General features: G+C 50.1%; 1 protein-coding gene across 2 annotated transcripts in view; it reads right to left on the reverse strand.

Annotated features, from left to right (window-relative positions):
* SULF2 (sulfatase 2) overlaps positions 1 to 25,514 on the reverse strand; it is a 107,862-nt gene that overhangs the window by 64,085 nt on the left and 18,263 nt on the right. For both annotated transcript variants that reach the window (XM_012803950.2, XM_012803949.2), the window contains exon 2: positions 20,092 to 20,331. In XM_012803950.2, coding sequence (XP_012659404.1) covers positions 20,092 to 20,266 — 175 coding nt within the window. In that variant the 5' untranslated portion in view covers positions 20,267 to 20,331. The remainder of the gene's footprint in view (positions 1 to 20,091; positions 20,332 to 25,514) is intronic.

The raw sequence follows: 25,514 nt of genomic DNA on the forward strand, positions 1-25,514 counted from the left end.
GCACTGAGGATGGAGGGACACGAAGGTCAGTTTGCGGTCATTTGTCAGGACAGTAGCATGAAGCCAATACAGTGTTTACCAGGCATTGAGGTTCTTGCTGGAGAACTGTGATCCCAATCGCTTAGCAACCCCCAGAGAGCGAAAATAACTCATCATTGGACGCCCCTCGGCCTCCTGTCCCTAAGGGCAAGAGTGAAGAGATTTACATGGCCCTTTTATCCTATTTTTCTGTTAAATAGGGGAGGAAACAGCTAGAGCTTCCCGGAGGCAAACAAAGATCATATCTCTGTAATGCTTAAAATCACTCAGAAGTTTCCCACTGTATTCTGAATAAAACCCAAATTCCTTTCTGGGGCTTACACACCCCTCATGACCTTCCCCACTCACTGCCCTTGTTCCTTCCAGCTCATCTTGCTCACATGGGTTTGCCTACATTGGCCGTCTCATTGTTTCTCAAATGCACCAAGTTCATTCCTGCCCCAGGATCTTTGCACTTGCTATGCCTCTGCCTGGGATTCCCTTCCTGAGACTTTGCTTTGACTGGCAAAGCCCATCATCTGGATCTGCTGGCTGATCTTCCCATTTGAGGGTATGCCACCAGGTCACCTCCTACCACGCCACTTATCTGCTTCTGAAATGATCTCGTTTTCATGTTGATGATTTGCCTCTCGTCTGGACTGACAGTTATGGGGGGACACAGGGGCTGCTCCCTCAGAGGAGTATATAGTGGGTACTTTGTAAAAACCTGCTGGGGCTCGGCGCCTGTGGCTCAAGCGGCTAAGGCGCCAGCCACATACACCTAAGGTGGCGGGTTCGAATCCCCACCCCGGGCCCGCCAAACAACAATGATGGCTGCAACCAAAAAGCGGCTGGGCATTGTGGCGGGCGCCTGTAGTCTCAGCTACTTGGGAGGCTGAGGCAGGAGACTCGCTTGAGCCCAGGAGTTGGAGGTTGCTGTGAGCTGTGATGCCATGGCACTCTACCCAGGGGGATAGCTTGAGGCTCTGTCTCAAAAAAACAAAACAAAACAAAACAACAAAAAAAACCCTGCTGAGTGGCTGAAGGAAATGGAACCTGCCCTTGGGAGCCCAGCACTGAGGAGGTTTTATAAGGGACTCCTCTGGAACCAGGTGGGTTTCCTGAGCCTCCTGGCCAAGGTCACCTGTGGCAGGTAGAAGAAAGAACCGGTTTTGTGTTATGAGCTGAACAGGAATTCTCAGGCCCCAGAGCTACCAGAACACCTGATATTGAGGCCACATACCTCCCAAGAAGTCCCCAGATGTCCCAGCTGTAAACTGGTGGGTAATTATAGGGTTTCTACCAGGTGTGAAGTCTTCCTCTGGAGGGGCTGGAGGAAGTGGGTTCTGTGAGGCCTCCTGTGACCAGCTGGCACTAACTCAGCTGAACCTGTGAAGTGAGTCTGGTATGGTCCCAGTAGTCCCAGTGTCTGGCAGAGCCCTAGGGGTCTCACCAGCCATTCCTGGAGAACTGGGCCCTTGGGATCCCAGGCCGGCCCTCAGCTCGCCAGTCAGCTCCCTTCACCTTGAATTTTTAGCACCAGCCAAGACATCAAGGTCATGCCCTTGAGGTCCAGAATTAAGCATTGGCCACACTGCCACTTCCTGGCCTCTGTCTTAGCCACCCCCCTCACCCCCAACCTGGGTCACTCTTATTCGTCAGATCACACGGCTCCCCATTTGGCTCCTTTAGTTAATGGTCAGATGACACCGTCCCAGAGAGGCCTTCCCTGCACTCCTGTCCACCAACACCCTGCCCTCTGCATCCCGGGAGTTGGCAGTTACCGTCCTCTGACATCAAACTCATTTCCATTTTACCCATTTGCATGTTGCCTAGAACAGACCCATGAGGGCAGGGATTCAGCCTACTATGTTCATTATTGTTTTCCTAAGTCTGGCACATAATAGGTGCTTAGCAAATACCTGTTAAATTAACAAATAAAATACACTATTGGGTTTGCATTCAATTCAGGGGCCCAAACTGGTATGTGTGTGTATTTTGTACAATGGATTGAAAAAAATTGACTTTTTAAACGGTGTTTAAATAGAATATGTGATCTCTAGTTTGCCATACTCCTCAGTGCTCCCTGTAGTCTTACACCAACTTCCCTCACTCTTATCACCAGCCTGGCCCCTGACCTAGGTAGTTGAGATGGCTCTTACTTATTCCTGAGGCAGAGGAAAGTGTTATATGTCAGTAATAATCATTGTAATTAACAGTGGTGACTGCCACTGGCTGAATGTGTATTGCTGGGCTCATGACACGCAGAAGATAGGACTGAGCTTGGGGTGGTCAGGGCTGCAGGGCTGGGAAAGGGCTATGTGAGGACTCAGACTTGGGCCTGTCCAACGGCAGAGGAGGGGTGCTGAGTTTCATGTTCATGAAATGTTCCACACAGTGACAGTGTCCTTAGGTAGGGTGTAGAGGTCCCTATGCCCTTGGTTGACCCTTGGCTTCTTCAGTGAGGCTCCTAACTGTCCCTTGGTGACCCGAAGGTGATTTTATCAGCACAGGGTTACATCACTAAATTCCAGGGATACCAGTCCCTTTCATGTCTTCTGATAAACTTGAGAAGAGAGTGTCACATCCCCAGGGTGATGACCTATCACCCCCTCTGAGCTCCAGGCAGGTGGCGGCAATGGGTCAGCTTTAATTGCCTGGTCTAGCTTCCTTCAACTTGGGGTAAGTGACCTCAGTGGCTCCCTTAGGTTAGTGGAAATCCTGTTTTTCTAAAAAAAAAAATAATTATAGTTGATTTTTAAAAATAAATAGTAATCCAGTTGTGCCTATATATGGGGGACGTGGTGGAAAAGTTGAGGGAACAGGTGGAATTTGGCAATCACTGGCTTGGAACTGTCCAGGTAGTGACGTCACCTGGCACCTTGACTTCCTGAGGTCGCTTCCCCAAGGCTGTTTCCCGTTTCTCTGGTTACGTAGGCAATAATCTTAGGCAATCATCTTGGCAGTTCCTTGCTCCTCTCTCTCGGTTCCGCATCTAACCCGTCAGCAAAGCCTGTTGTTTTCTCATCCTCTGTTGGACCCTGTCACCTCCTCCATGCGCCAGGCCATCACCTTCTCTTCTCAAAATGAGGTCTTTGCTTTCTGAATGGACTCGGACCACTTATTCCCCAGGTCCAGCCAGCCTCCTTCCTCTCCTGGACATTCTCTGTGGCTCCCACTCACCTGGAGAAGCCCAAGTCCTTCTGGTTGTCCACAAGATACTGTGGGACCCTGTCTACTCCCTGCCCACTCTCTGTCCTCAGACTTGCCAGGCACGGTCCCACTGCCATGCTGTTCCTTCTGCCCAGAACACCATTCCTCACAGTGCACAGCCAGCGCCCTCATCTCTTCTTGTCTGTACTTGAAAATTCCCTTCCCTGTGCAGCCTTTGCTGGCCCCCAGCCAAAGTTTCACTTCCTTGCCCCCAGTATTTCATACCCTCTTCCTTATTTTACATCTGCAACTCTGTACTTATTATCTGACATACTGTATACCAGGCGTCCTCAAACTATGGCCCGCAGGCCACATACCACCCGCTGAGGACATTTATCTGGCCTGCCAGGTGTTTTTGCTGCTGCTGCCTGTCCAGCTTAGTAGCCCACTTGTCCCGGGGCCCGTAGTCCGGCCCTCCAACGGACTGAGGGACAGTGAACTGGCCCCCTGTTTAAAAAGTCTGAGGACCCCTGCTGTAGATGGTTACCCCTGTTTATTGTCTCCTGGGCTTCAGAGCTCCAGCCCAAAGCCTAGCCCCATGCCTGGCACACAGCAGGTGCAGTAAGGACGCCCTGAATGCAGAATCCAGGCTGCTCCAGGTGTGATCCACCCTCTGCCATCCCCAGGCCCCCAGCCCATTCACAGACACTGAGGTGAAAGGATGAAGCAGCAGGTGGTGAGAACTCAGCCTTTCTTGGTCTCCAGAGATTACAGAAAGGACAAAAGCTGGCCGCCAGTTGGCAGCCCTGAACGCTGCACTGGCAAAAAGCGAACTGCTGCTTATTTGTAAAGGGCTCAAACAGTACGTTCGTCTCCCCCCCTCCTCACCCGGAGAGGTGAGCTGTCGGGTGCTGCCTGTGTGTGAAGACCCGTGCACGTGCCCTTCCTAGACAGGCCAGCTGAAGGTGAGCTGTGTCAACCTGCTATTAAAGTCCGACTGAACAGAGGCCAGGAATGACAGCAGTGCCTGTGCATAAGCAGCTCCCTGGTAAGCCTCCCCTTGGGGACAGTAACCTGCTTTATTAAAACTGCCATGGTGATGAGGCGCTCTAAACCTACGTCTCCAGTGCAAAAACATATGACTTAATCCCCTCGCCCAGTCCGTGCCCTAATGCAGGCAGACAGCTCGGATGGGAGGGAGGACCTGGAAGACATGGCCACACAGAAATAAAAAGGCTGGTTTTCAGTAGTGTACGTGAAGGTGGGCCAGCCAAGCAAAGCGTATCTCGTCCAACATAAATCTGGGGACTTGCAGACAAACACAGACCTGGTTTCTTTCCATGACCAAATCTCCCCACTGTGCTGGGCTGGGGTTGAGATCAGCCTGACACCTCTGTCTGTGACGCTGACGGGCTGGGGAGGTCCCGCCCTCCCCCAACTGATGGGATTTACACTCCAGGGCCCCAGCGACAGGACTGCCAGGACACAGTGTTTCCCCCATGACACTCAGCTGCCCGCCCATTCATGCTCAGACTGGGGGGCCTCTCACTGGGCCACCTATGCGGTTACTTATTGATGTTTTCTTTAAAGTGCATTTTAAAAAGCTGTTTAATCTCAATCCAAGTGACTATGTGGGATTATAGATTTAACGTGTGAGTCATGTATGTTTTGGTGCACAGTACAGTAAGTCCGTAAGTGATAAAAACAATGTTTGCTGACCTGCCACAGAAGACCACCTCCTGTGTCATAGGAAATGCACTTTGGAAATGCTGAATTAATTTGCTCTTCTAAAGGTCTGAGTCAGAGCAACTGCTACCTACAGGGACTTAGCAAGTACCAAGGACTTTCTAGATTTAAAATATGACCAATTTTTTTTTCTTTTCCATTCCCAATGCTTAGGTGGTTTATATCTGCTTTCTGTCCCAGATACACTGTCCCCTTCCAAGAGGAACTCCTACAGCCCCCAACTTGGGGGGTTCTGATTCATAACAAATGAGGTGATGCCTCTTTATGTCTGTTTCTTTAAAATGCTGGGTAAATAATCAGAATCTATGAAGGCAGCCCCCTTCCCTATGCTGGGAAAGTAATGGGAGGAAGACTTGGCTGGGAAAAAATAAAGCTGGAGTCAGTAAACCCAGGGCCTTCTTTGACCCTGGGTTTAATCTGTATCTAACCAGTTGCTTGGACTGGTGTAGTAGACTCCTAAGTTGTCTTCGGCATCCTCTCTTTTTCCCTATGCTGTTCTCTACTTGGTGGCTGAAGTGCTCCTTTGAAAATGTTAAGTCAAATCATCATATTCCTTTGTTTGAACTCTTTCCGTATCATCCTGTCTTGCTTAGAGCGAAAGCTACAGTCTTCCGTCTGGCCCACCAGGGCCCTGAGAGATCTGGACTCTCACTCTCCCTCCCTAAGCACAGTTCCTACCTTGCTTTCTCAGCTCCAGCCATGTGGAGCTCCTGGCTGTTCCCCACGCATACCATGCCCGAACCTGTCTCAGGACCTTTGCACGTGCTGCTTCCCTGCCATAGACTCAATCCCTCATTGCATTCAGGTCTCTGCCGATATTGCCTCCTCAGTGGGGTTTTCTCTGGACTGTGTTGAACCACACAGAACAACTAGAACCACTCTGTTCCCTTCCTTCTTGCTTTTTACTCCTCTTCTTGGCACTTCTGTGTGAGTCAATGACGAGAAAATGTCTGCAGGGGACACACAGGCTGCAGATGGTGCCTCTGGGGTGAGCGGTGTGGGTGGTGGGTGGCTAGTAAGGGGCTAGGTCTGTGCTTTGAATTATTTGTATATTTGAAAGGGAGACGGTTTCACTCATGTGATTTTAAATACTTTAGAGGTGTGGGAAGAAAGGAGAAACGACTAGAAACAGGCTACTGGCGAACATTCCGCAAGGCTTGTGGCCTTCTCACCCAGGCCTTTTATCTGGGAAACAGATAATATAGCATGGAATGTTCTAGTGAAGGCCTGTGGGCAAGGACCCTCTCTCTCTCTCTGCAGACTGTGGGTGCTTTTGAATACTAAACAGATGTAGCAATCAGAAGGCCCACAGGCTAGACCCGCCCACAGAAGTGTTTAGTTATGTCTTTCCACTGCATAAAGAATGCAATTACTTGCCCATATTTTAAAAAAGAGGACTTTTTTTTTTTTTTTTTTTTTTCTGGTGCTGTGTTATGACTTTTATGGGCACTTGGTGTCTTTACTTTCACCGACTCCTGCCTCTAGAAAAAATATTAAAAATTAGACTTCATGGCTGTGTTTGGCATGGAGATGAGTGTGTTAATATCCTATAGCAAAACATTTTCTTCCAGCTTCAAGTTTATTTTTTTTTCTTTTGATTTTAAAAGGACTTAAGACATTTTCCTGGGCCCCTAAAAGTATCGTGGGTCCCTGGCCCCGTACCTACAGGGCCTAATGGAGAAGTTGGCCCTGAATTTTCCTAAAAAATTTCTATCTCTAGCTTCTCCCGAAACAAATAATCAAGAAATCTGCCTACATTGACACATGTTCCCACCTGGCGTGGTTAGCCTGTGCTGGGATGAGGCTGGGACTGGAATGCAGCCACCCTTAGGGAAGGGGCCTGGGCTCTCTGGGTCACTGTGGACCCCACTGTGACCCTCAATACTCAAGTAGGTGTCCATGGTCATTTATCAGCCCTACTGATGCTGTTGTTTTTCTACTGTGGAGTTAAGAAGGAGGTGGGATATATCTTGGATCCACATCTCCATTAGAAATGGAACTAAGAGAGTCAGAGGTTTCTAGAAAAATGGGAGGAAAGCAGGATTTCATATCTGGCCTCCCTGAATCAGGCTGTAGGCCTGTCTGCCACCCTATGTGATGCAGGCTCTGGCATTTAGGGGGAAGAAGGCACATGGTCCAGAAACATAGATCACTTTCTGCTTTGGCCACATGTCACTTGCCACATTCTCCTTGCACCGGCTCCTGCGGGTTCCTGAGCTGTCCTTTCTCCTCTCCCAATGAAGAACAGGAGCTTGGGACCACCTGTCATGGGGGAGGCTGAAGATGGAGGTGGCATGAAACACCATCTCCAGCCTCACCCTTCCTGAGTGATTCCTCTCTTACTTGTTTAACTTCATATGTCAAAAAATGCTCAGCTTCTGAATGTGGTGGTGGGTATATACCATACACACATACACGTACTTGGGTTCTACACTGAACAACCCCTTTTCTCCTCTGTAGACTTTGGGATTGAGACCAGAGAATGAAGTGTGAGCTGTCTTAAATCACTGGCTTTGGGCTTCAATTTTTTTTGGTAAAATTACAGCTCATAGGTAATTTTAGTAAAAAGGTTCCTTTTATTTTTTTTTTTTGAGACAAAGTCTCACTGTTGTTGTTCTAGGTAGAATGCTGTGGAATGCTAGGTAGAATGTGTTTGAGGTAGAACCTCAAACTCCTGGGCTCAAGAGATCCTCCTGCCTTAGCCTCCTGAGTAGTTGGGACTACAGGCACCTGCCACAACACCCAGCTAGTTTTTCTATTTTTAGCAGAGACCAGATCTCGCTGTTGTTCAGGCTGGTCTGGAACTCCTGAGCTCAGGCAATCTACACGCCTCCATCTCCCAAAGTGCTGGGATTACAGGAGTGAGCCACCACACCCAGCTTTTTTTTTCTTTTTTGACTAAGAAACTCTAGAACAATGCGCTATGTCACCATACCCAGTAGGATGGGAAGGGCTCTGGAGACAGAGGCCCTGAGTCCAAATCCTATTGACCATGTGACTTAACCCTAATACCGACATTAGCACTCTCGTCTTCTGAGTAGGGAGAATGATAGACCTCTTGCCCAGGGTTGTTCTGAATTTTAATTAAGAACAATATACATTCAGTTGTTAGGTCACTGCTTAGCATACAGAAAGCACTTAATACATATTAGCTTTTACACATTTCTTTTTTTTTTTTTGAGACAGAGCCTCAAGCTGTCCCCCTGGGTAGAGTGCCATGGCATCACAGCTCATAGCAACCTCCAACTCCTGGGCTCAAGCGATTCTCTTGCCTCAGCCTCCCAAGTAGCTGGGACTACAGGCGCCTGCCACAATGCCCGGCTATTTTTTGGTTGCAGCCGTCATTATTTGTCAGGCCTGGGCTGGATTTGAACCTGCTGGCTTTGGTGTGGCTGGCGCCTTAGTCGCTTGAGCCAGAGGTGCCGAGCCACTTTTACACATTTCAATGATTTAGCTCCCACATATAGTCTAACACAGAGTTTGCAAACAGATCCTCTCTGGAATAAATCCTCTCTGCATTCATGTTTGATATAGGTCTGCTTGGAAGTATTAATAAGTTGAATCAATTGCTTGACTTTCTTTTTTGAGACAGAGTCTCACTTTGTCACCCTTGGTAGAGTGTTGTGACGTCACAGCTCACAGCAACCTCAAACTCTTGGGCTTAAGTGATTCTCTTGCCTCAGCCTCCCATGTAGCTGGGGCTACAGGCACCTGCCACAATGCCTGGCTATTTTTCTTTTATTATTATTGACATTGTTGTTTAGCTGGCCTAAGCCGGGTTCGAACCCACCAGCCTCGGTGTACGTGGCCGGTGCCATAACCACTGTGCTACGAGTGCTGAGCCTGCTTGCTTGTTTTTAATTCAGCTTTCTGACTTTGCTGGAAGAATTCAAAGATCTGGCCTCCATGGGCCCAGAGTTGGATGGACCTGAGCAGTGAGGGGAAACCCCCTTGAGTTCACCATGGCTCCTGCCATACCCACTCCCCCTCTGCAGTACCCGCCTGGCCCTGATTCTATTGCAGGTGAAGGGACCAGATCAACAAATTTGCAAAGATAACACCCTGCTGGTGATGCAGAGAGTCAGTGGGGAAGGGAGGCTGTGGGACTGGGTACAGGTACTTGACTTGGACATGCAGGGGATGAAGGGCCATGGCTCAGGCCACAGGTGGGAAGCACCTGTGTCCACCCACCATGCTGGCATTTACTCAGCAGCTCTCATCTAGTCCATGAGTGTCCCTGGAAAGTCCTCAGTGCCACAGGATCAGCTTGGGAGCTGCCTGCTGTGTCCACATTGACACCTGTTTAACAGCCATAGCAGGCTGGGCCCTATCAGACCTGGCCAACTGCCTCAGGATAGCTCTGTCCCCAGCAGCAGGTGAGAGAAAGCCTGGGGGACAAACAGCTTCAGTCCGCAGCCACATCTGGACAGAGGGGACCCTAACATGCTGATTGCTGCTAGTGGCATCTCTTGCTGTGCCTATAATTCAATCCAGAATAATCACACAGGATTCCGGAGACCTGCTTCTCAGGTAGGTTTCCTCCCAGTGGTGCAAAGGCGAACCATTCCTGACTCTTGAATATCAAAACAAAGCCAAAGGTTATTGCTGGTTTCAGCTACAAAAAGCCAAGGCTGAAAATTGGTTCCTAGCCCCCAAATCAATTAGGCAGATGTCAGGGAGACCATAGTGGGACCCCATGAATACACATCAAGCGGCCAGAGAGATCCTTTTCTCCTTTGCTTTCTTCAGGCTCTAGCTCCAGAAGCTTCTGGGAGAAAATTCAGGGGGGAGGGGCGGTGGCAGAGGCGGGGTTCGGGAGTAATGAATGGGGATCAGCAGTCATTGGTCATTTCCTCTCTGAGAAGCTCCACCCAGCAACATTCCTCTAACTTGGAATTCTGCGATGTGCTGCCCTTGGCAGTGGATATTTATTTATCCAGGCAGGGCTTCCGGTGTATTGTTCTTGCTTTTTAGAAGGGACTACATAGAGATGCTGCCCTGATGGGGAAATGTTTGGAAAGCAGCTTAATGTCTACCCTAAGCCCAACGCTGGCTCCTCCTCCTGTTTCTGTGAATGGCATCACCATTTGCCAACAGCTCAGCCAAAACCCAGGAGTCGACCTCAATTCTCCTTCCTTCCCCGCCCACTTGCGATCCAAGAATGAGCCCTGCTGACCTTCCAGACAGAACCAGGATCTATGCATGTCTCTCCCTCGGTAGCGCCCAGCCCTGCTCAATGCTGCCAGCATCTCCCGCCTGGACGGCACAGCGGCCAGTGGGTCTCCCTGCTTCTGCTCTTGTCCCTGAGCTACCAGCTCTTCACAGACAGGGTGAGCCTTTGAGGGTGAGTCATGCAGACCTGACCTGCTCAGAACAGTTCAGTGGCCTTCCACCAGCCTTACAACCAGATCGAATCCAGACCCTGCCTGTGCACGGCCCTGTACACCCACATTTGCCCCCCTTTCCTCCCAGGTCCTGCGGCCCTCCTCAAAGTGCAGGGCGAAACCTGTTCCTGCCATAGGACTCTTGCATTTCCTGTGCTTCTGCCTGCAGTGTCCCTTCCTTGGGTGTCCATGTGAATGTCACATTACATAGACCTCACTGGTGTCTGTCCACATAACTATACCACCTACGGTTAGGTGGTTGACAGTCATTGGTCATTTCCAATGACTGTCATGGTCATGTGGCTAAGATCCCAGGTTGATCACCATTGTCCATCTCCCCCTTTTCCCTGATTTGATTTGATTTTTGAGACAGAGATTCATTATGTTGCCCTTGGTAGAGTGCTATGGCCTCACAGCTCACGGCAACCTCAAACTCTTGAGCTTAAGCGATTCTCTTGCCTCAGCCTCCCAGTATCTGGGACTATAGGCGCCTGCCATAACACCTGGCTGTTTTTTTGTTATTGTCATTTTGTCTAGCAGGCCCTGGCCGGGTTTGAACCCACTAGCCTGGGTGCGTGAGGCCAGTGCCCTAACCACTGAGCTACAGGCGCCGAGCCCTGATTTTATTTTTCAATGCAACATTTCCCAGAATGTCCTGTGGCTAAATGTCAAGTGATTTCCCCCCACCCCCCCACCCCCCCACCCCCTTTGGCCTTCCAGATCCACGCTCGGTCTGGCTCTGCCCCAGGGAGCTGGCCTGGTGGGCTATCAACAAGCACCCTGACCCTCTGGCCAAGGGCTGGGTACAGCCAACAGGAGCCCTGGCAAGAAATCAGTGAGCGAGGAAACTGAGATGAGGACATGGATTCTTCCGCCTTCCTCTTGGTGGTGTCAAGAAGGTGCCAGCTCTGGCTCCAGGTTCTACTTACTTCCCTCAACCTTGGTTTTAGAGAACAGATGACCCTATTGTTACTAAGTGGCCTTGGGGCACTGCACTGTCCCCAGTGTTTCCTCATACTTGCTCATACTTTAGCAAAAAGTAGTTAAACCCTCCTCAAAGCTAAATTTATGTGTGCCCCATGATTCTTGCTGACACCATGTGGCTGAGCAAATAAGTTTTGTCCATGTTACGTCTGAGATGAGGTCCTTAAAGGGGTCTGACTCAACATGAAGGTCCATCATTTTTGCCCTTCTGCTTCCTCCTTCCTGATTCCTGGAATGTGGTTATGATAGCTGGAGCCCCAGCAGCCATTCTGAACCACAAGGTGGCCATGAAGATGGAAGCCATGCAGTAAATATGAAAGACCAGAAAGGCAGAGAAGGGCTGGATCCCCGACAACCTTGAAGCCATCAAGTCTATCTTGGACTGCCAATCTCCAGACAATTCTATGTGAGCAAGAAGCAAAAATTTATCTTGTTTGAGCCACTGTTACTTTTCTTTGACATGGAGCCAAACCTGATCTAGATGTGCTTAAGCGTCCAGCATTCAAATGATTTCCCAAGTGTTGATGAATTGAAAAAAAAAAAAAGTCCTACAGGAACGTGTTTGGCAAGTTGAACACCAGGGTGGGTTCAAATGAGCCTCTCTTCTTAAGGCAACCTGCGTCCACATGTTTTCCTTACTCTACTGAGAGAGGCAGGAACTGCAGGAGGTGGGCCCTCAGCAGCTGAGTTGGGAGTTACCACTGATCAGGTGTCTGGAATCTGGGCATGCCGTCTGGGCTTCTTGCCATTTGGCCCCTGTGGAGTACTTGAGCCTGCAGTTTAGAGTTGATCTCCTGGATATCAGTCTGCAGCAAAGGGTGCGGTTTCCTTGTGTTCACAGATGGAAAGTGGAAAACACAGAACTGGCCAGACTCCTGCCACGCCTTTCTTTCTAAAGCCTGCCTCTCCCCCAGGGCAGCTCTCCTCGCTGGGTTTCTGCACCTTTCGGGATCACAGAGCCCTCTGAGGATCTGAGGAGGGTCTCAGATCTAGGAAAACACAAAGAAGGACACAATTCCCACCCTTCCCTACTCTAGGCCCATCCAGGCCCAGCTTTTCTCCCCATACTTCTGCCTCTGATGTGGCTCCTTGCCTTTTCACAGGCATCTGCAACCTCCCAGGTCCAGAACTGAGCTTCCAGCCATAGCCTTCTCCAACTCTAAACAGAAAATCCATCTTTACAGCTTCTCAGGCCAAAACCTTGGAGTCACTCTTCTCTCCCGCCCCACGTCAGATCCGTCAGCACAGAGCATCAGTTCTACCTTCGAAACACGTGCATCTGCCCTCTCCTCACTCTGGTCTGAGCTATTGTCACATCATGCTGGGCCCCTGCACTGGACTCCTCACTGGGCTCATCTCGCCCCTGGACTGTTGAAGTAGACTCCATATCAGACACCCTGCCCTTACTATTCTCCATCTCAGGGGTCCTCAAACTTTTTAAACAGGGGGCCAGTTCACTGTCCCTCAGACCGTTGGAGGGCCAGACTGTGGGCCCTGGGACGAGTTGGCTGCTAACAGGACAGGCATCAGTGGCAAAAACACCTGGCAGGCCGGATACATGTCCTTAGGTGGGCTGCAGTTTGAGGACGCCTGCTCCATCTAGTCATCAGAAGGGTCATATCAGGATATAAAGTAGATGACATCCCTCTTCTGCTCAGTGCCCTCCACTGGTGTCCATCTCACTCAGAAAACCAAAGCCCTTCCCCTGGCTCAGAGGCTGATGCCTTATATGCCCCACCCACCCAGCAGTGCCCCGTGACCCCTCAGCCCTGGCCCTCCCTGCCACTGTTCACACTACTTGGCCACTGTGCTCCGCCTCTGTGTCGCTCTCTGGCTGTGGCTTCAGGCCCTGTTCCCTCTGTGAGGAATGGTCTCCCAGGGACCTCCTTAACTGGTTTCCTTACCCGCTCTGCTTGGACTTCCCCTGCACACTGAGGCCACCCTGTATAAAACCCTGGTGGTTCTTCTCCCCACCTGTCTCTGGCTCGTTCCCTCTGGCCTGCTGGATTCTCCTAACCACTTTTCACCACCTTACGGATCATGGCTTTTATATGCCTTGTTTATTGACCCTTACGCCAGAATGTAAGCTCTATTTTGTTTGCTGTTGGATGTTCCAATTAATCAATGCGTCTAGGCCACGGGTGGAACACACTTCTTCTGAGGGAAGGGTGCTGGAAGCGTTGCTCTGATTGAACTGTACACTAGCTGTTCTTTCTTCTCACACCAGCTCTTGAATTTTCCTTTAGGGAATGACTCTGCCCCGCTCCATGGTTCACATGAGGCTGGCCCCATCCCTGGCTCCAGGAATGTGCACATGACTCTTGTCTGGCCAACCGTAGTGTTCCATTCTCTTGAATGGTCCATAGTTGACTAGATGTCCCAGAGTATCAGATGAGGACTTTTATTGGAGAGAGAAGCTATCTTTCCGCCGGGATGACTTGTTACAGGGTTAATATAGCTCTATAATACCAGAAGTGTCCCATGGAGAGCTGGCCCAAGCATGAGCCAACTTGGAAGAAAGCTGAGATCAGGGAAAGGACAGGTGATGTCCAGAGATGAAGCTCCTGGATGCAACCACACCTGAAGCTCAAAATATACTTGGACTTTTTATTTACACAAGTCTAATACATTCATTTTTGTATGTCCTTAAGCCTGCTTCAGTTGGGTTTCTGTTACTTGGAACTGAGGATCCAGACTGACAGAGAGTGGTTGTGACACATGTTTTTTATATCCAATGGGATACTCGTTCCCATACATTTTTGCAGGCTCCCAACACCACTGCTTGACTGCCTTTGCCAGCCACAATGGGGCAAATGTGTTTACCAGACATGAAGGAATGGCGGAAGACCACCCATGGCAGACAGAGTTGACAAGTGTCAGTTAAGACTGGGGACGTCAGCATGCCTGGCTCACATCCCTGGCAGAGTGTGGCCCTGTGCCCTGCCAGCTCACCCCAACTGAGTGTGGCCAGCAGGCTCACGTCACCGTGTCCAGTGCAGGGAGACCTTATAGTAACCCTGCTGTTTAGTATGATGAGACATTTAGATTTCCAAAATCACTTTTTTTTGAGACAGAGTCTTGCTCTGTCACCCAGGCTAGAGTGCAGTGGCATCATCGTAGTTCACAGCAAACTCCTGGGCTCAAGAGATCCTCCTGCCATAGGCTCCCAGGTAGCTGGGACTACAGGTACCTACTACCATCCCTCACTAAGTTTTTTATTTTTTGTAGAGACAGAATCTCACTCTTTTTCAAGCTGGTCTCAAACTCCTGAACTCAAGTGATCCTCCCCCATCGGCCACCCAGAGTGCTACGATTGTAGGTGTGGGCCACCTGGCCTCAAAATCACTTATATAAATGGTTATAGACAAACGGCATCGGTCCAGCTGCACTAAAGGAAGCTAGACTTAATGATCACCATCTCCATTTTGTGGCTAAGTAAACTGAGGCACAGAGAGGGTAAGTAACTTTCCCAAGGCCACACAGTCAGTAGCAGAGTGAGGGTTTAAACCCAGCTATCTGGTGAGGTAGTTGTTATCCCTGAATCTTTACTGGGAACACTGTCATTGAAAGATGTCCCAAAAGGCAAAGAATTCTTTTGAAATGTGAACATTCAGTCCACCACTCATCTAATTGTGGGGAATACACACTTGAAATGTGACATTCTCAGATGTTCTCTCTTTTTTTGAGACAGAATCTTACTTTGTTGCCCTCAGTAGAGTGCTATGGCATCACAGCTGACAGCAACCTCAAATTCTTGGGCTCAAGCGATCCTCTCACCTCAGCCTTCTGAGTAGCTGGGACTACAGGTGCCTGTCACAATGCCCAGCTATCTTTAGAGACAGGGTCTTGCTCTGCTCAGGCTGGTCTCAAAGTCCTGAGCTCAAGCAATCTACCTGCCTTGGCCTCCCAGAGTGCTGGGATTATAGGCGTGAGCCATCGTGCCCGGCCTCTCAGAAGTTCTCTAAAAGGCACTTTATTTCTACATGGTGTGGCTGCTCAGGCCAACGAGCAGTGGGGAACCCACCCCCAGTATCCTGGGGTTAGGGATTGGCTATATCCTTAGCCCTCTGACACAAGAACCACTGTCATGTGGCACCCACGTAAGGGGGGCTCCAATATTAAAAGCCCAGGAGTCACACTTGAGTAAGTTCTTCCCTTTTCCAATCTCTACTCCGCTGAGTGGATCAGGAGAAAGTCTCAGACTATTTCACCTTTAACCCTTTTCTTAAGACCACCCATCGTCCCTATTATAACAAAGACATAGGAGCCTCGTGGGAGGTGGCATCTCGCTGAAAATGAAAAACTCTGCTTAGTTCCACTGCACCTGGTTTGGCAGTGACCCTTTATCGCAGGCAATGAGGACTGATTTTTCATTTACAGTCAGGAGTTAAAGCTTCCTTTTAAAATAATATTTAAGGTTCAAAAGTAAGTCCATTCTGTCTTTAAGATGGGATTCGAAAAAATAAATAGGAAAAAAAAAAAAAAAACAACCCAAAGTCAGCCTGGTTAAAGAAAGTCTCAAGTGATAAAAGATCAGAATTGGGATGTTATGAAAATCTTCTTGCTGCAGGCCAGAAACGTGCCTTACTCCTCTTTGTGTCTCAGAGCTGAGTCCCAGAGGCTCACCAAAGGTTTGTCTGGATTGAATTTACCAGTAAATCTCAGCAGAGTCCACTGGTTTCAGGGCCTTCCTGAACAAAGGCCAGCACACAAACAAGACTGGGGCTCCCATGTGCTTCTCTCCCTCTCCCCCTCCTGGACAGGATGGCCAGCCAGGAGCCTGATGGTCTCCAAGGGTCATCTGAACACAAGAGATTCTCCCAATTGTCTTTAAAGTGTATTGATTATTTAGGTCACTTACCAACTAGCATGCCCCTGGAACCAGTCCCCCAGAGCATTTGACACTTTCAAATGATAACTTGGAGCCAAATGCATGTGGGGAAAGGGACATGGATTATGCATGGTGCAGCCCCCACCCCCACAATCAGGAAACTGTGTCCAGCACCAGGCCTCCCAACTGGACCCTGATTAGGATAGACGGCTGTGCTCCGCCCTGGGACTGGAAGGGATCCTGGGATTATCGCAGTAAAGAAGTCTCCAGCCCAGAGAACTGTCAGAACTGCCGCACGGATGAGCAGAAAATAGCAGATGATAAATTTTTTAGGACCACCCTCTGCTTGCCAGTTGTAGCAGACTGTGAGATAATGTATTGGGCTTTTTTGGAACATGCATTATTGATCTGGGTCTGTCTAGTGGTTTATAAAAAGCCCATCATAGCCCCACTACCACCTTCCCATCCCTCACCTCCTGCAGGAAGCTCAGTCTCCTTCAAAAGCCAGTGCTGCGATGGGGGAAGGCCTGGCTCCTTTGTGCAGGGCAAGACGAGCAGGCACTGGTCTGTGCTGTTCGGAGTTATTGGGTGGAAGCTGGCAGGTGACCCTAAACATCAGGGGCTCAAACCCCACCAAATCCACTTCTAGGAATTTGCCTTTCAGAAATATTTGCTGTGTGTGCAAAAAGAGGTGTATACGTTCTCAGCAACTGTAGCTATGATAGTGAACAACTAACCAAGGAACACAGCAACAATCCAGAAACAATTCAATGTCCATCTCAGGCGTCTGGTTAAGCAGAGCAGTATTAAGACCCTGCGATTAAAATCCTGTTTAACCACGTTCAAGCTGCGTGACCTCGGACAGGAGGCTTCTCTGTGCCTCAGTTTCTCCATGTGTAAAGCAGACGGAATGGATCTCTGTAGTTTAAGTCAGCCATGGTCTCTGTTCTCCTTTCTGCTGAGTCCACATCATACCCGTCACTCCTTCCTTATATTCGAATATTCTGCTGGCTTGATTCAAGAGTCACAGATGAAAAATTATAATCCGATTCTGACATGAGGCTTAGTCAGGTGGTGTCACTGCAGCAAAAGTGTATCATTACTAAAAGGAGGTTTTCACTCCCTCGTTCATTGGTTCAGGTCCCAAATCTGGGATTGCTCTTGGTTCTTCTCTTTTCCTTAACCCCGACGTCCAAACTATCCATCGGTTTATTTCACATACCAAATGGGATCACGTCTCACTGCCCTGGTCTGAGCTTCCGTCATCAGCTGCCCTGCCACTGCACTGGCCTTCTGGTGGTCCCCTTTCTTGCCCTTGTTCCCTGCAATCTAATTCCATTATAAGCACCACGGGGTCATATTGGAACCTAAGTGGGGTTATGGCCTTCCTCTGCTTGGGGCCCCCTCATCCACGTTGTTTCACTAAGAATAATACTCAGAATCCTCCCACAGCCACAAGGCCCCATAGGATGGCCCCTGTCGGCTCCCTGGCCTTTTCTCCCTCTACTCCCTGGCGCTCTTTCTGCCCCAAACCACCTCTGACTCTCCTGTTCTTTCCACATGGAACGATCCTCCCTAAGATCTCTGGCCCCCTGCACTGGTAGCAGCGCAGACAGATGCTTCATAAACTCCTGCTGACTGGATGAATGAATGTCCAGAGCATCACAAATTCCAGGTGTAAATACAACTGAAACAATGAGAGAGGCCGCATGAGGTGAGACCAAAGGGCCCTGAGGTCCCGATGCTGCCGGTGAGTCCCCTCTGCATAATTCTGCCAGAAACAAAACTCACACCCTTATGGCCGAGGTCTACAGCCTCTCCAGAGTCATCAGATGAGGTGCATTCTGAATGCTGTTAGAGACAGGTATCATGTGTGTCAAACTGTCGATGAAAGTGCTCAGCTCTGATTCCTTCCTGGCTGCAAATGCCCTTTGTGCTGATAAGCTCCCTAAGAAAAATCTATGCTCGGGATCATTAATACCAAGCTTTGCAAGGAGCTACTTGGTTTTATATAAATAACCTTTCCTTGGCAGCTAAAGGACTGATTCACGTTGCAAAGTCTTACCTAGTTAAACTTGATGTGTGTCACCTCCAACAATGTTCTGTTGTTCTTTGATAGTGGACAGAGGCTAAGGACCCACTCCTCACCTGATCAATGACTAGCAGCCCTTTGCACAACCCACAAGAGCCTCTGGGATTGGCTCCACCGGTCTCCCTCCACTCTCATGTTCTAACTCCCTTGACCAGGCTCCAGCCATATCTACCTTCTCCATCCCACCTCAGGTCCTTTGCACATGCTGTACAAGGATGTTCTGCCTAGATACTCAACTAGAATGTTTTTCCTGGCTGGGTGCCTATCTCAGGGGTTAGGGCACCAGCCACATGCTCTGGGGGCTGGTGGGTTCAAACCTGTCGTGGGCCTGCTAAACCAACCAACAAACAAAAATAAATGTTTTTCCTAGATTTTGACCATAAACCATAGTATGTTCAGGAGAAGGAAATCTAATTTATTGGAGGAAAATATACAAGGCTGTGAGCTGCCCAATACAGCATTCACTAGTCATAAGTGGCCACTGAACCCCTGAAAGGTGGCTGGTCTGAGCATCTCTAACTGAGTTGGGTGCTGAGTATCAAATACATGCCAGATTTCATAAATAACATAAAAAATATAAAATATTTCCCAAATGAGTTTTATATTGATTACATGTTGAGAAGATAGCAATTTGAGTATATTGGGTTAAACAAAATACGTTTTTCAAATTCATTTCCTTTCTACTTTTTAAAAAGTTGAAAAGTAACATCATTTGCATTCGGGCGTGATCATATTTCTTCAGGACAGAGCTGGTGTTCGGGTTTAACATGGGAAATGGAACCCATAAAATCAGTAAATCCAAGGACAAGACACAAGAGGGGGAGAACAAAAGTTTATGTTGAGAGAGGCCCCCACCCCAAAGGTGACCAAGGGAACAGAGAGGTCCTGTGGAGACTGGCTCTGTTCCACTCTTGGTGGTCTCATTTATGGAGCCTCTTCCTGGTACTAAGGAAAACGTGGTGAGAAAAGTCCTCCGGCAAATTCAGAGACAGTCTTGCTAAGGCGAGGAAAGGAATCAGGGGACCGTTTACACACAGAGCAAAGAACGCATCATGGTGGTCTGTGTGGGCAACAAAGGGAAGGTGCCGAGGCCAGGAGCTAGAGGAGCCTTGGGCACAGTGACACAAGCCCTCCTGTCACACCAGCCATTCATGTAAATGGCCCTAAACTTTGGTGAGGGTCCCTGTCTGGACTTGTTGTCCCAGAGGCCTGCAGCACGGAGGGGAGGAAGCTCAGGGGGGCACAGATGAGCATGTGCACATGTGAACACACGTGCAGTCCATGCACACACACACACATACACACAAGCTGGTGTTTTTGTTCCGTTTAGCTCAGGTCTCATTGCCTCTGAGAGCCCCTCCTTACTACCAAGGAAGCAGCTCCCACATGCCGGCGCCATTCAGAGCCTGGCTTGCTTTATTCTCACTCTAGCCTCTGTCCCTCTGCGACATTACCCTCTCCTCCCTGGCTGTGGTGCAGGTTATCTGTCTCTCTTGCTCCATGAGAGCAGAGATTGTATCTGACTTATTATGGAAGCTCTGGGCCCTAGAATATTGCCAGGCACGCAGTGGGTGCTCGGTAGAAACTGGGAGAAAATCAGACTGGTCTTTGCATCTCTGTTCCTTAACTCGATGGCAGAATCTCGGGATGGTTCTGCATTAAGGGAAAAGTTGGTGACCTCTGACCTTGAGGGCTGGACTGCAAACCCATACTTGTGGGCAACTCCTGTGTCTTGGTTTAAATCCCCCAAAGAGTAAACTCCACGTGTCTATACAACCACCTGTATCAGAAGCCTCGGCCCCAGGCTGGTGACCCTGCACTATGGGCCCAGGTACCTGCGGGGGCCCTAAGGTGTCCCTCTGGTTGGGGGGTGGGGCACTTACCCAGCTCCACATCCTGATCGTCTGTCAGCACCAGGATGATGTTGGGGCGGATGTTTCTGCGGTCCCTCTGAAACCTGCCTTTCAGGCGGTGGTGTGACAGGAAGGCTGTGCTCCCGTCCAGCAACGAGAAGACCGCGGCAGAGAGCAGGCAGAGCCAGAGGCTGGCCGGGGCCATCTTCTCTCCCAGCCAATCTGGGGCTGCTCTCGGGAGGCAGGAGTCTCTTCCTATTCACTCACGACCTGGAGGAGGAGGGAGAGAACCAGGTCAGTGTTTATGTCGAAGCTGCCTGATTGCTCGTCCCTGCGTAAGGATGTGTGTCAGGGCCACACGGGCAGCAAGAGTGTCTTTGAATGGGGGTGGCTACGGCAGAGGGATACCAAACTCAGCTCAAGTTAGGAAAGTATTTACAATTAGCTCAGTCAGTAGACCGGCAGGAAAGCCTTCTGCGATCAAGTCTATAGACAGAATGTCTCCTATGGATCTGGTTGACTCTCTGACGTGCAGCCGGCAGTTCAAGGCTAGAGTCAGGTAACCAGCCTGTCCCAGTCCGCCCAGTGCAACAGACAAACGTCCCCAGCAGCAGCCCAAACGAAGGAGTGAACACTTCTGGCTCTTTTGTGCGGGCAGCACTGTGGGGTGCAGAGGTGAGCAGGGGTGATGCCCTGCTCCCCAGCAGCTGGGCATCTCCGGGGGGTGTGGGCAAACCCCGGGCCTGGATGCTTGTGTTTCAGTCCCAGACCCTCCATTCACTGGCTCGGTTTCCCCGTGAGCAAGACAGTGAGGAACCTGTCTCCTTATTAACAAACTGGGGTGACAGGGACGCTGTCAGAGCTCAGTCCAATGGGGACGTGTGGAAGCCCCTTGTCAACGGAACCTGTAACAAAGATTATTCTTGTTAGTTTTAAATTTCAGAATGAATCAAGTGATGAAAGAGAATATTGAGAGCTAGAGGGTGGAGGGGGAAGCACTGTCACTGTGGCTGTGACCTCAGTATCACCTGGCCCCAGGTCAGACGGGGTCACGAGCAAAGGCGGGTGAGGGGAGGCGGGGACGGCAAAACTTAGCTCTGATCTCAGCTCGCTCAGCTCTCTGCAGTCATTTTTTTACTTCTGGAGGAAATGAGCCTTCAAGTCCTGTCCAGATATAGACTTTTGGTCTCATTTATTTAAAACACGTGAGCAAGAGAGCACGAGAGCCTGTAGACATGTCGGGAGGAAATCAAGTGTCCCGGGGTTGGCCTGTGTCACTGTGACCTTGACTGTTTGTCCCTGATATCTATGGGAAACCCTGGCCACTACCCCAAAGTCACAGCTCAGGGACTCAGCAAGGGCTCCAAGCTCCACAGGGGGACGGGCCAGAGACCGCAACAACTGCCTGAAGGGTCTCCCGGCTTTGTCCTCACACCCCAGCCTCCTTCCAAGGGCCACCGAGGAGGAACAGGCCACTCTGGGGTCTCTGGGAAGTGCTGTGGTTGAAAAGGCCAAAGAAGGGTTCCGGGCTCCATCTGCACCCTCCTTTGTGCCCTGTGAAGCCGACATCTGTCTCTGGGTCCCAGCTGGGAGGTGGGGGAGGCACAGAGGAGGTGGGGACCAGCATCTTTGTTCTCCCTCCCTGGCATGCCATGGCGCCTCGGTGCCCTTATCTCTGTGTGTGGCCACAGCTCCTGCTGGGGACCGCTCCCAGCTCTAGCCTCCCGCTAGTCCTGGGTTCCCCTGCCCTCCTGGTTCCTGGAGCTGCACCATTCCTCGTTTGCTCCCTTAACTCCACCTGACCTCAGAAAATAGCGCCTCCACTTGCCACCACACCCAGCTACCTCACTCAGGGACCTCACAGAGTCCTGTTTCTATGTTGGGCTGCCCAAGACAGTACGTTTTCCTCTGGCAACTCCCTTGGGAGTGGGAAGCAGGCTCCACACAGGGCCTCCCTCCTATGTGGCCTCAGATTGGACATCCGTGCACAGAGCTGAGGTGAGAGTCCCAGTATCTGGGGAGCTGGGGTGCACTTGATGTAGAAGAGCCTGATGTGAAAACCATCAGGTTCCGGGGACCAGAGGCAGACGCTGACTTCCTTCTCAGTCTCTGTCTGCTAAAACTCACACCTGGTGATGGCCAGAGTCTATTGGAAACCTGTTTTGGGCCCCCTGAATGATGGTTAAGGGCATGGACTCTGGGGCTACTTGCTGAGTGACGCTTGGCTAGAAGCTCAACATCTCTGTGCCTCAGTTTCCTCATCTATAAAATGGAAGTGAAGGATCAATGTGTTAATAGAGTGCTGAGCCTGGAGCCTAGGACACAGTACTAACTGGAACACACAGTCCACAGTTAAACCATCATTAGACTATTGTCACTGACGTCGTGGCTGTGTCCTGCATCAGGCATTCTTGCAGGATCTCCGTCAGTCTCCACAACAACCCTCTCCCGCAGGTGCTACAGGGAGTCCCAGAAGTTATCTCAAACCCACAGCACAGAAGGAAAATGGGAAACTATGGCTCAATGCACCTTTATTCACAAAATGTTCATTCAAACTTTTATAGGATACGTACAAAATGTTCTCTATGTAGCAGCCACCTCTTCATAAGATTTCATAATGAATATTTTGTGAATAAAGGTACACTGAGCTATAATTTCCTATTTTCCCAAAGCATGGCAGCTTAAGGGGGGGCTGCTGGGACACCCTGTATTGTCAGCTCCATTTTACAGTTGAGAAAACTGAGGCTTAGTCACTTTCTTTTTTTTGAGACAGAGCCTCAAGCTATTCCCCTGGGTAGAGTGCCGTGGCATCACAGTTCACAGCAACCTCCAACTCCTGGGCTCAAGCGAGTCTCCTGCCTCTGCCTCCCAAGTAGCTGGGACCACAGGTGCCCGCCACAATGCCCGGCCATTTTTTTTTTTTTTTTGGTTGCAGCCATCATTGTTGTTTGGTGGCCCGGGCTAGGGATTCGAACCCGCCACCTTAGGTGTATGTGGCTGGCGCCTTAGCCGACTGAGCCACAGGCGTCGAGCTAAGGCTTAGTCACTTTCCTTGCACCACTCAGAGAGAGCACTGGGTTTGAACTCTGAACCTGACTGCTCCTTCCCGCCTCCTTCCACGCAAGTATCACAGTCCTGATTTCTGCTGTTATCTGCCCAGCCCTTCAGTGATTATTTGCTCAATATGCTTCTTTAAATGGCCTCCTTGTAAAATAAAAACACACAAATACCTATTTTGGAAAAAGACAACTTTCTATCCAGAGGTAAGTGGGAGATGGGCATCCCTTTCCCTTGGAGCTAACTGAACAAATGAAAGTCAAAGAAAGCTGTGACAGTGAACTCAATTCAAACCGTTGCGTGGGCTCTGAGCCCGAGCTAGCTGGTTCTGCGCTCACACTCTCTTTCCCTCTTTTTAAGGGAGATTAGCAGGTGTTGAAAGGAGTCAAAGCACATTAGCACTACCCGGGGAAGTTCTGCTGGTGCTAAGGGAGGCTGTGAGGGAGCTGAGAAGGAGGCGCTCCAGCCAAGGGATGCTCTGCACAAGGAACTGTGGATGCACAGCCCGCTCACGTAGATGCATATTCATGTTCCCTCCGATAGACAGACAGGGAGTGATAAAACGTGGGAGAGAATTTCCAAGGGATGCCCTACAAACAGCAACCCTCTGAAACCAGACACGAAGCAGAGCAAATGCTCGCTGAGAGCCTGCGAGGCTGCAGCCTCTGCTCTGAGAGTTGGCGGGAGTCATTTCATCTCCCTGTTCATATCCACCCACCTTATGCATGAGGCAGCTGAGGCCCAGAGAATTAAAATCACTTTCCCACGACCACAGGGAAATGGATGTAAGAGGTAGAGCAGGGCTTCGAACCCAGCCTGACTCGATTTGGCTTGTTCAACCAGAAGTCCCCAGAAGCAGACCTTTGAGTGAGATCCTAAGGGCCGTGCAGCCTCAGTTTCCTCATTTGCCAAATGAAGCAGAAGGCTGCCCTCCGCAGGCCTTTTTGGTTCTGGGTCTGTGATGCAAAGGTGCAGGTGGCTGGGAGACGCAACTTAAATTGGGAGCCCTGGGCCAGGTGGGGATGAGCCAGGGGACAGGGTCAGCTGGACTCTGTTCCTGGCTCCCATGCTGGTCTGAGAGCACCCCCGTTCCCAGCAGCTGTCACCCGCTAGCCAGGACGTGCTTCCTCTGGAAGGAAGTCAAATCTCTGCCCCCAGAAGCTGGAGAGTAACAGGAGCTAATTATTTCATCAGATCAAGTCATCAGTGGGTCGATTTTTGATGAATTCCCCTGGCTCAGACTTCTCCTGGCCTTGTGCCAGTCTTTCTCCGGATGCTGAAGAAATCAATTAAAAATGACACAAGAGATTCTGCCTCCATTTTTTCCCTTCTTGGTAAAATATTCAAAGTGGCTGAAGCAATAGAGTATCTGGTGAGTCGTGCACTAGCTGACCAACATTCTGTCTGCACCGCAGCTCACATCTGTCACTCTGGCCAGCTCCTTCCAAGGTCCACCTGACTCCTTTTCAACCTCAGTCTTCTCATGGACATTGGCAAATGCTCTGTGGCCTGGGAAGACATCTCTGTAAACATCTAATGTCTCACGAATTCAGAAACATCATACTTCTGGATTTATCTGTAGATAAGAGCTGGTCTCAGGGTGCCTGATGCCCTTGAGTGTCACACGCCACAGCTGTGAACAAACACCTGGGACCTCACTCAGGCCTGTCTGAGGATCTCCAAGTCTAACATGGGAACAGAGAAAAGTTTGGGAATGACCAGGCAGCTGAGATGGTGGGACAGGAGGAAGTGGTCAGAGCCAGAACAGAGTGCTGGTGATATAGGAAACTCCCATGACAGGCAGGGACAATGGAAATGGTGGGGTGCCCAGATATGCCCTGTGTCTTGTGGCTGGAGCCTGGCAACAGACCCAGGGGCCCTCCCAGGTGGTCCAGAGAGCCTGACTATTTCTCTCTTTTTTTTTTTTTTTTTTGAGACAGAGCCTCAAGCTGTCCCCCTGGGTAGAGTGCCGTGGCATTACAGTTCACAGCAACCTCCAACTCCTGGGCTCAAGCGAGTCTCCTGCCTCAGCCTCCCAAGTAGCTGGGACCACAGGCGCCCGCCACAACGCCCGGCCATTTTTTGGTTGCAGCTGTCGTTGTTTGGCGGGTCCGGGCTGGGGATTCGAACCCGCCACCTTAGGTGTACGTGGCTGGCGCCTTAGCTGGCTGAGCTATAGGCGCCGAGCCGACTATTTCTCTCTTACTTCATTTCCTTTACAAATATTAACTGGAGTCCTCCAACATGTGAGGCACAGGGTCCAGGTAGGATAAGCCTGCCTGGATATTAACAGCAGCCTCCTAACTGGTCTCCCTGCTTCCAGCTCACTTGGTTCCCTCAAACAACCAGAAGGATCCTATTAAAACAAAAGCATGAACCTGTCTTTCTCCAGCAAG

Source organism: Otolemur garnettii, unplaced genomic scaffold, assembly GCF_000181295.1.
Source record: "Otolemur garnettii isolate 467f Iridium unplaced genomic scaffold, OtoGar3 scaffold00023, whole genome shotgun sequence".
Classification (NCBI taxonomy): domain Eukaryota; kingdom Metazoa; phylum Chordata; class Mammalia; order Primates; family Galagidae; genus Otolemur; species Otolemur garnettii.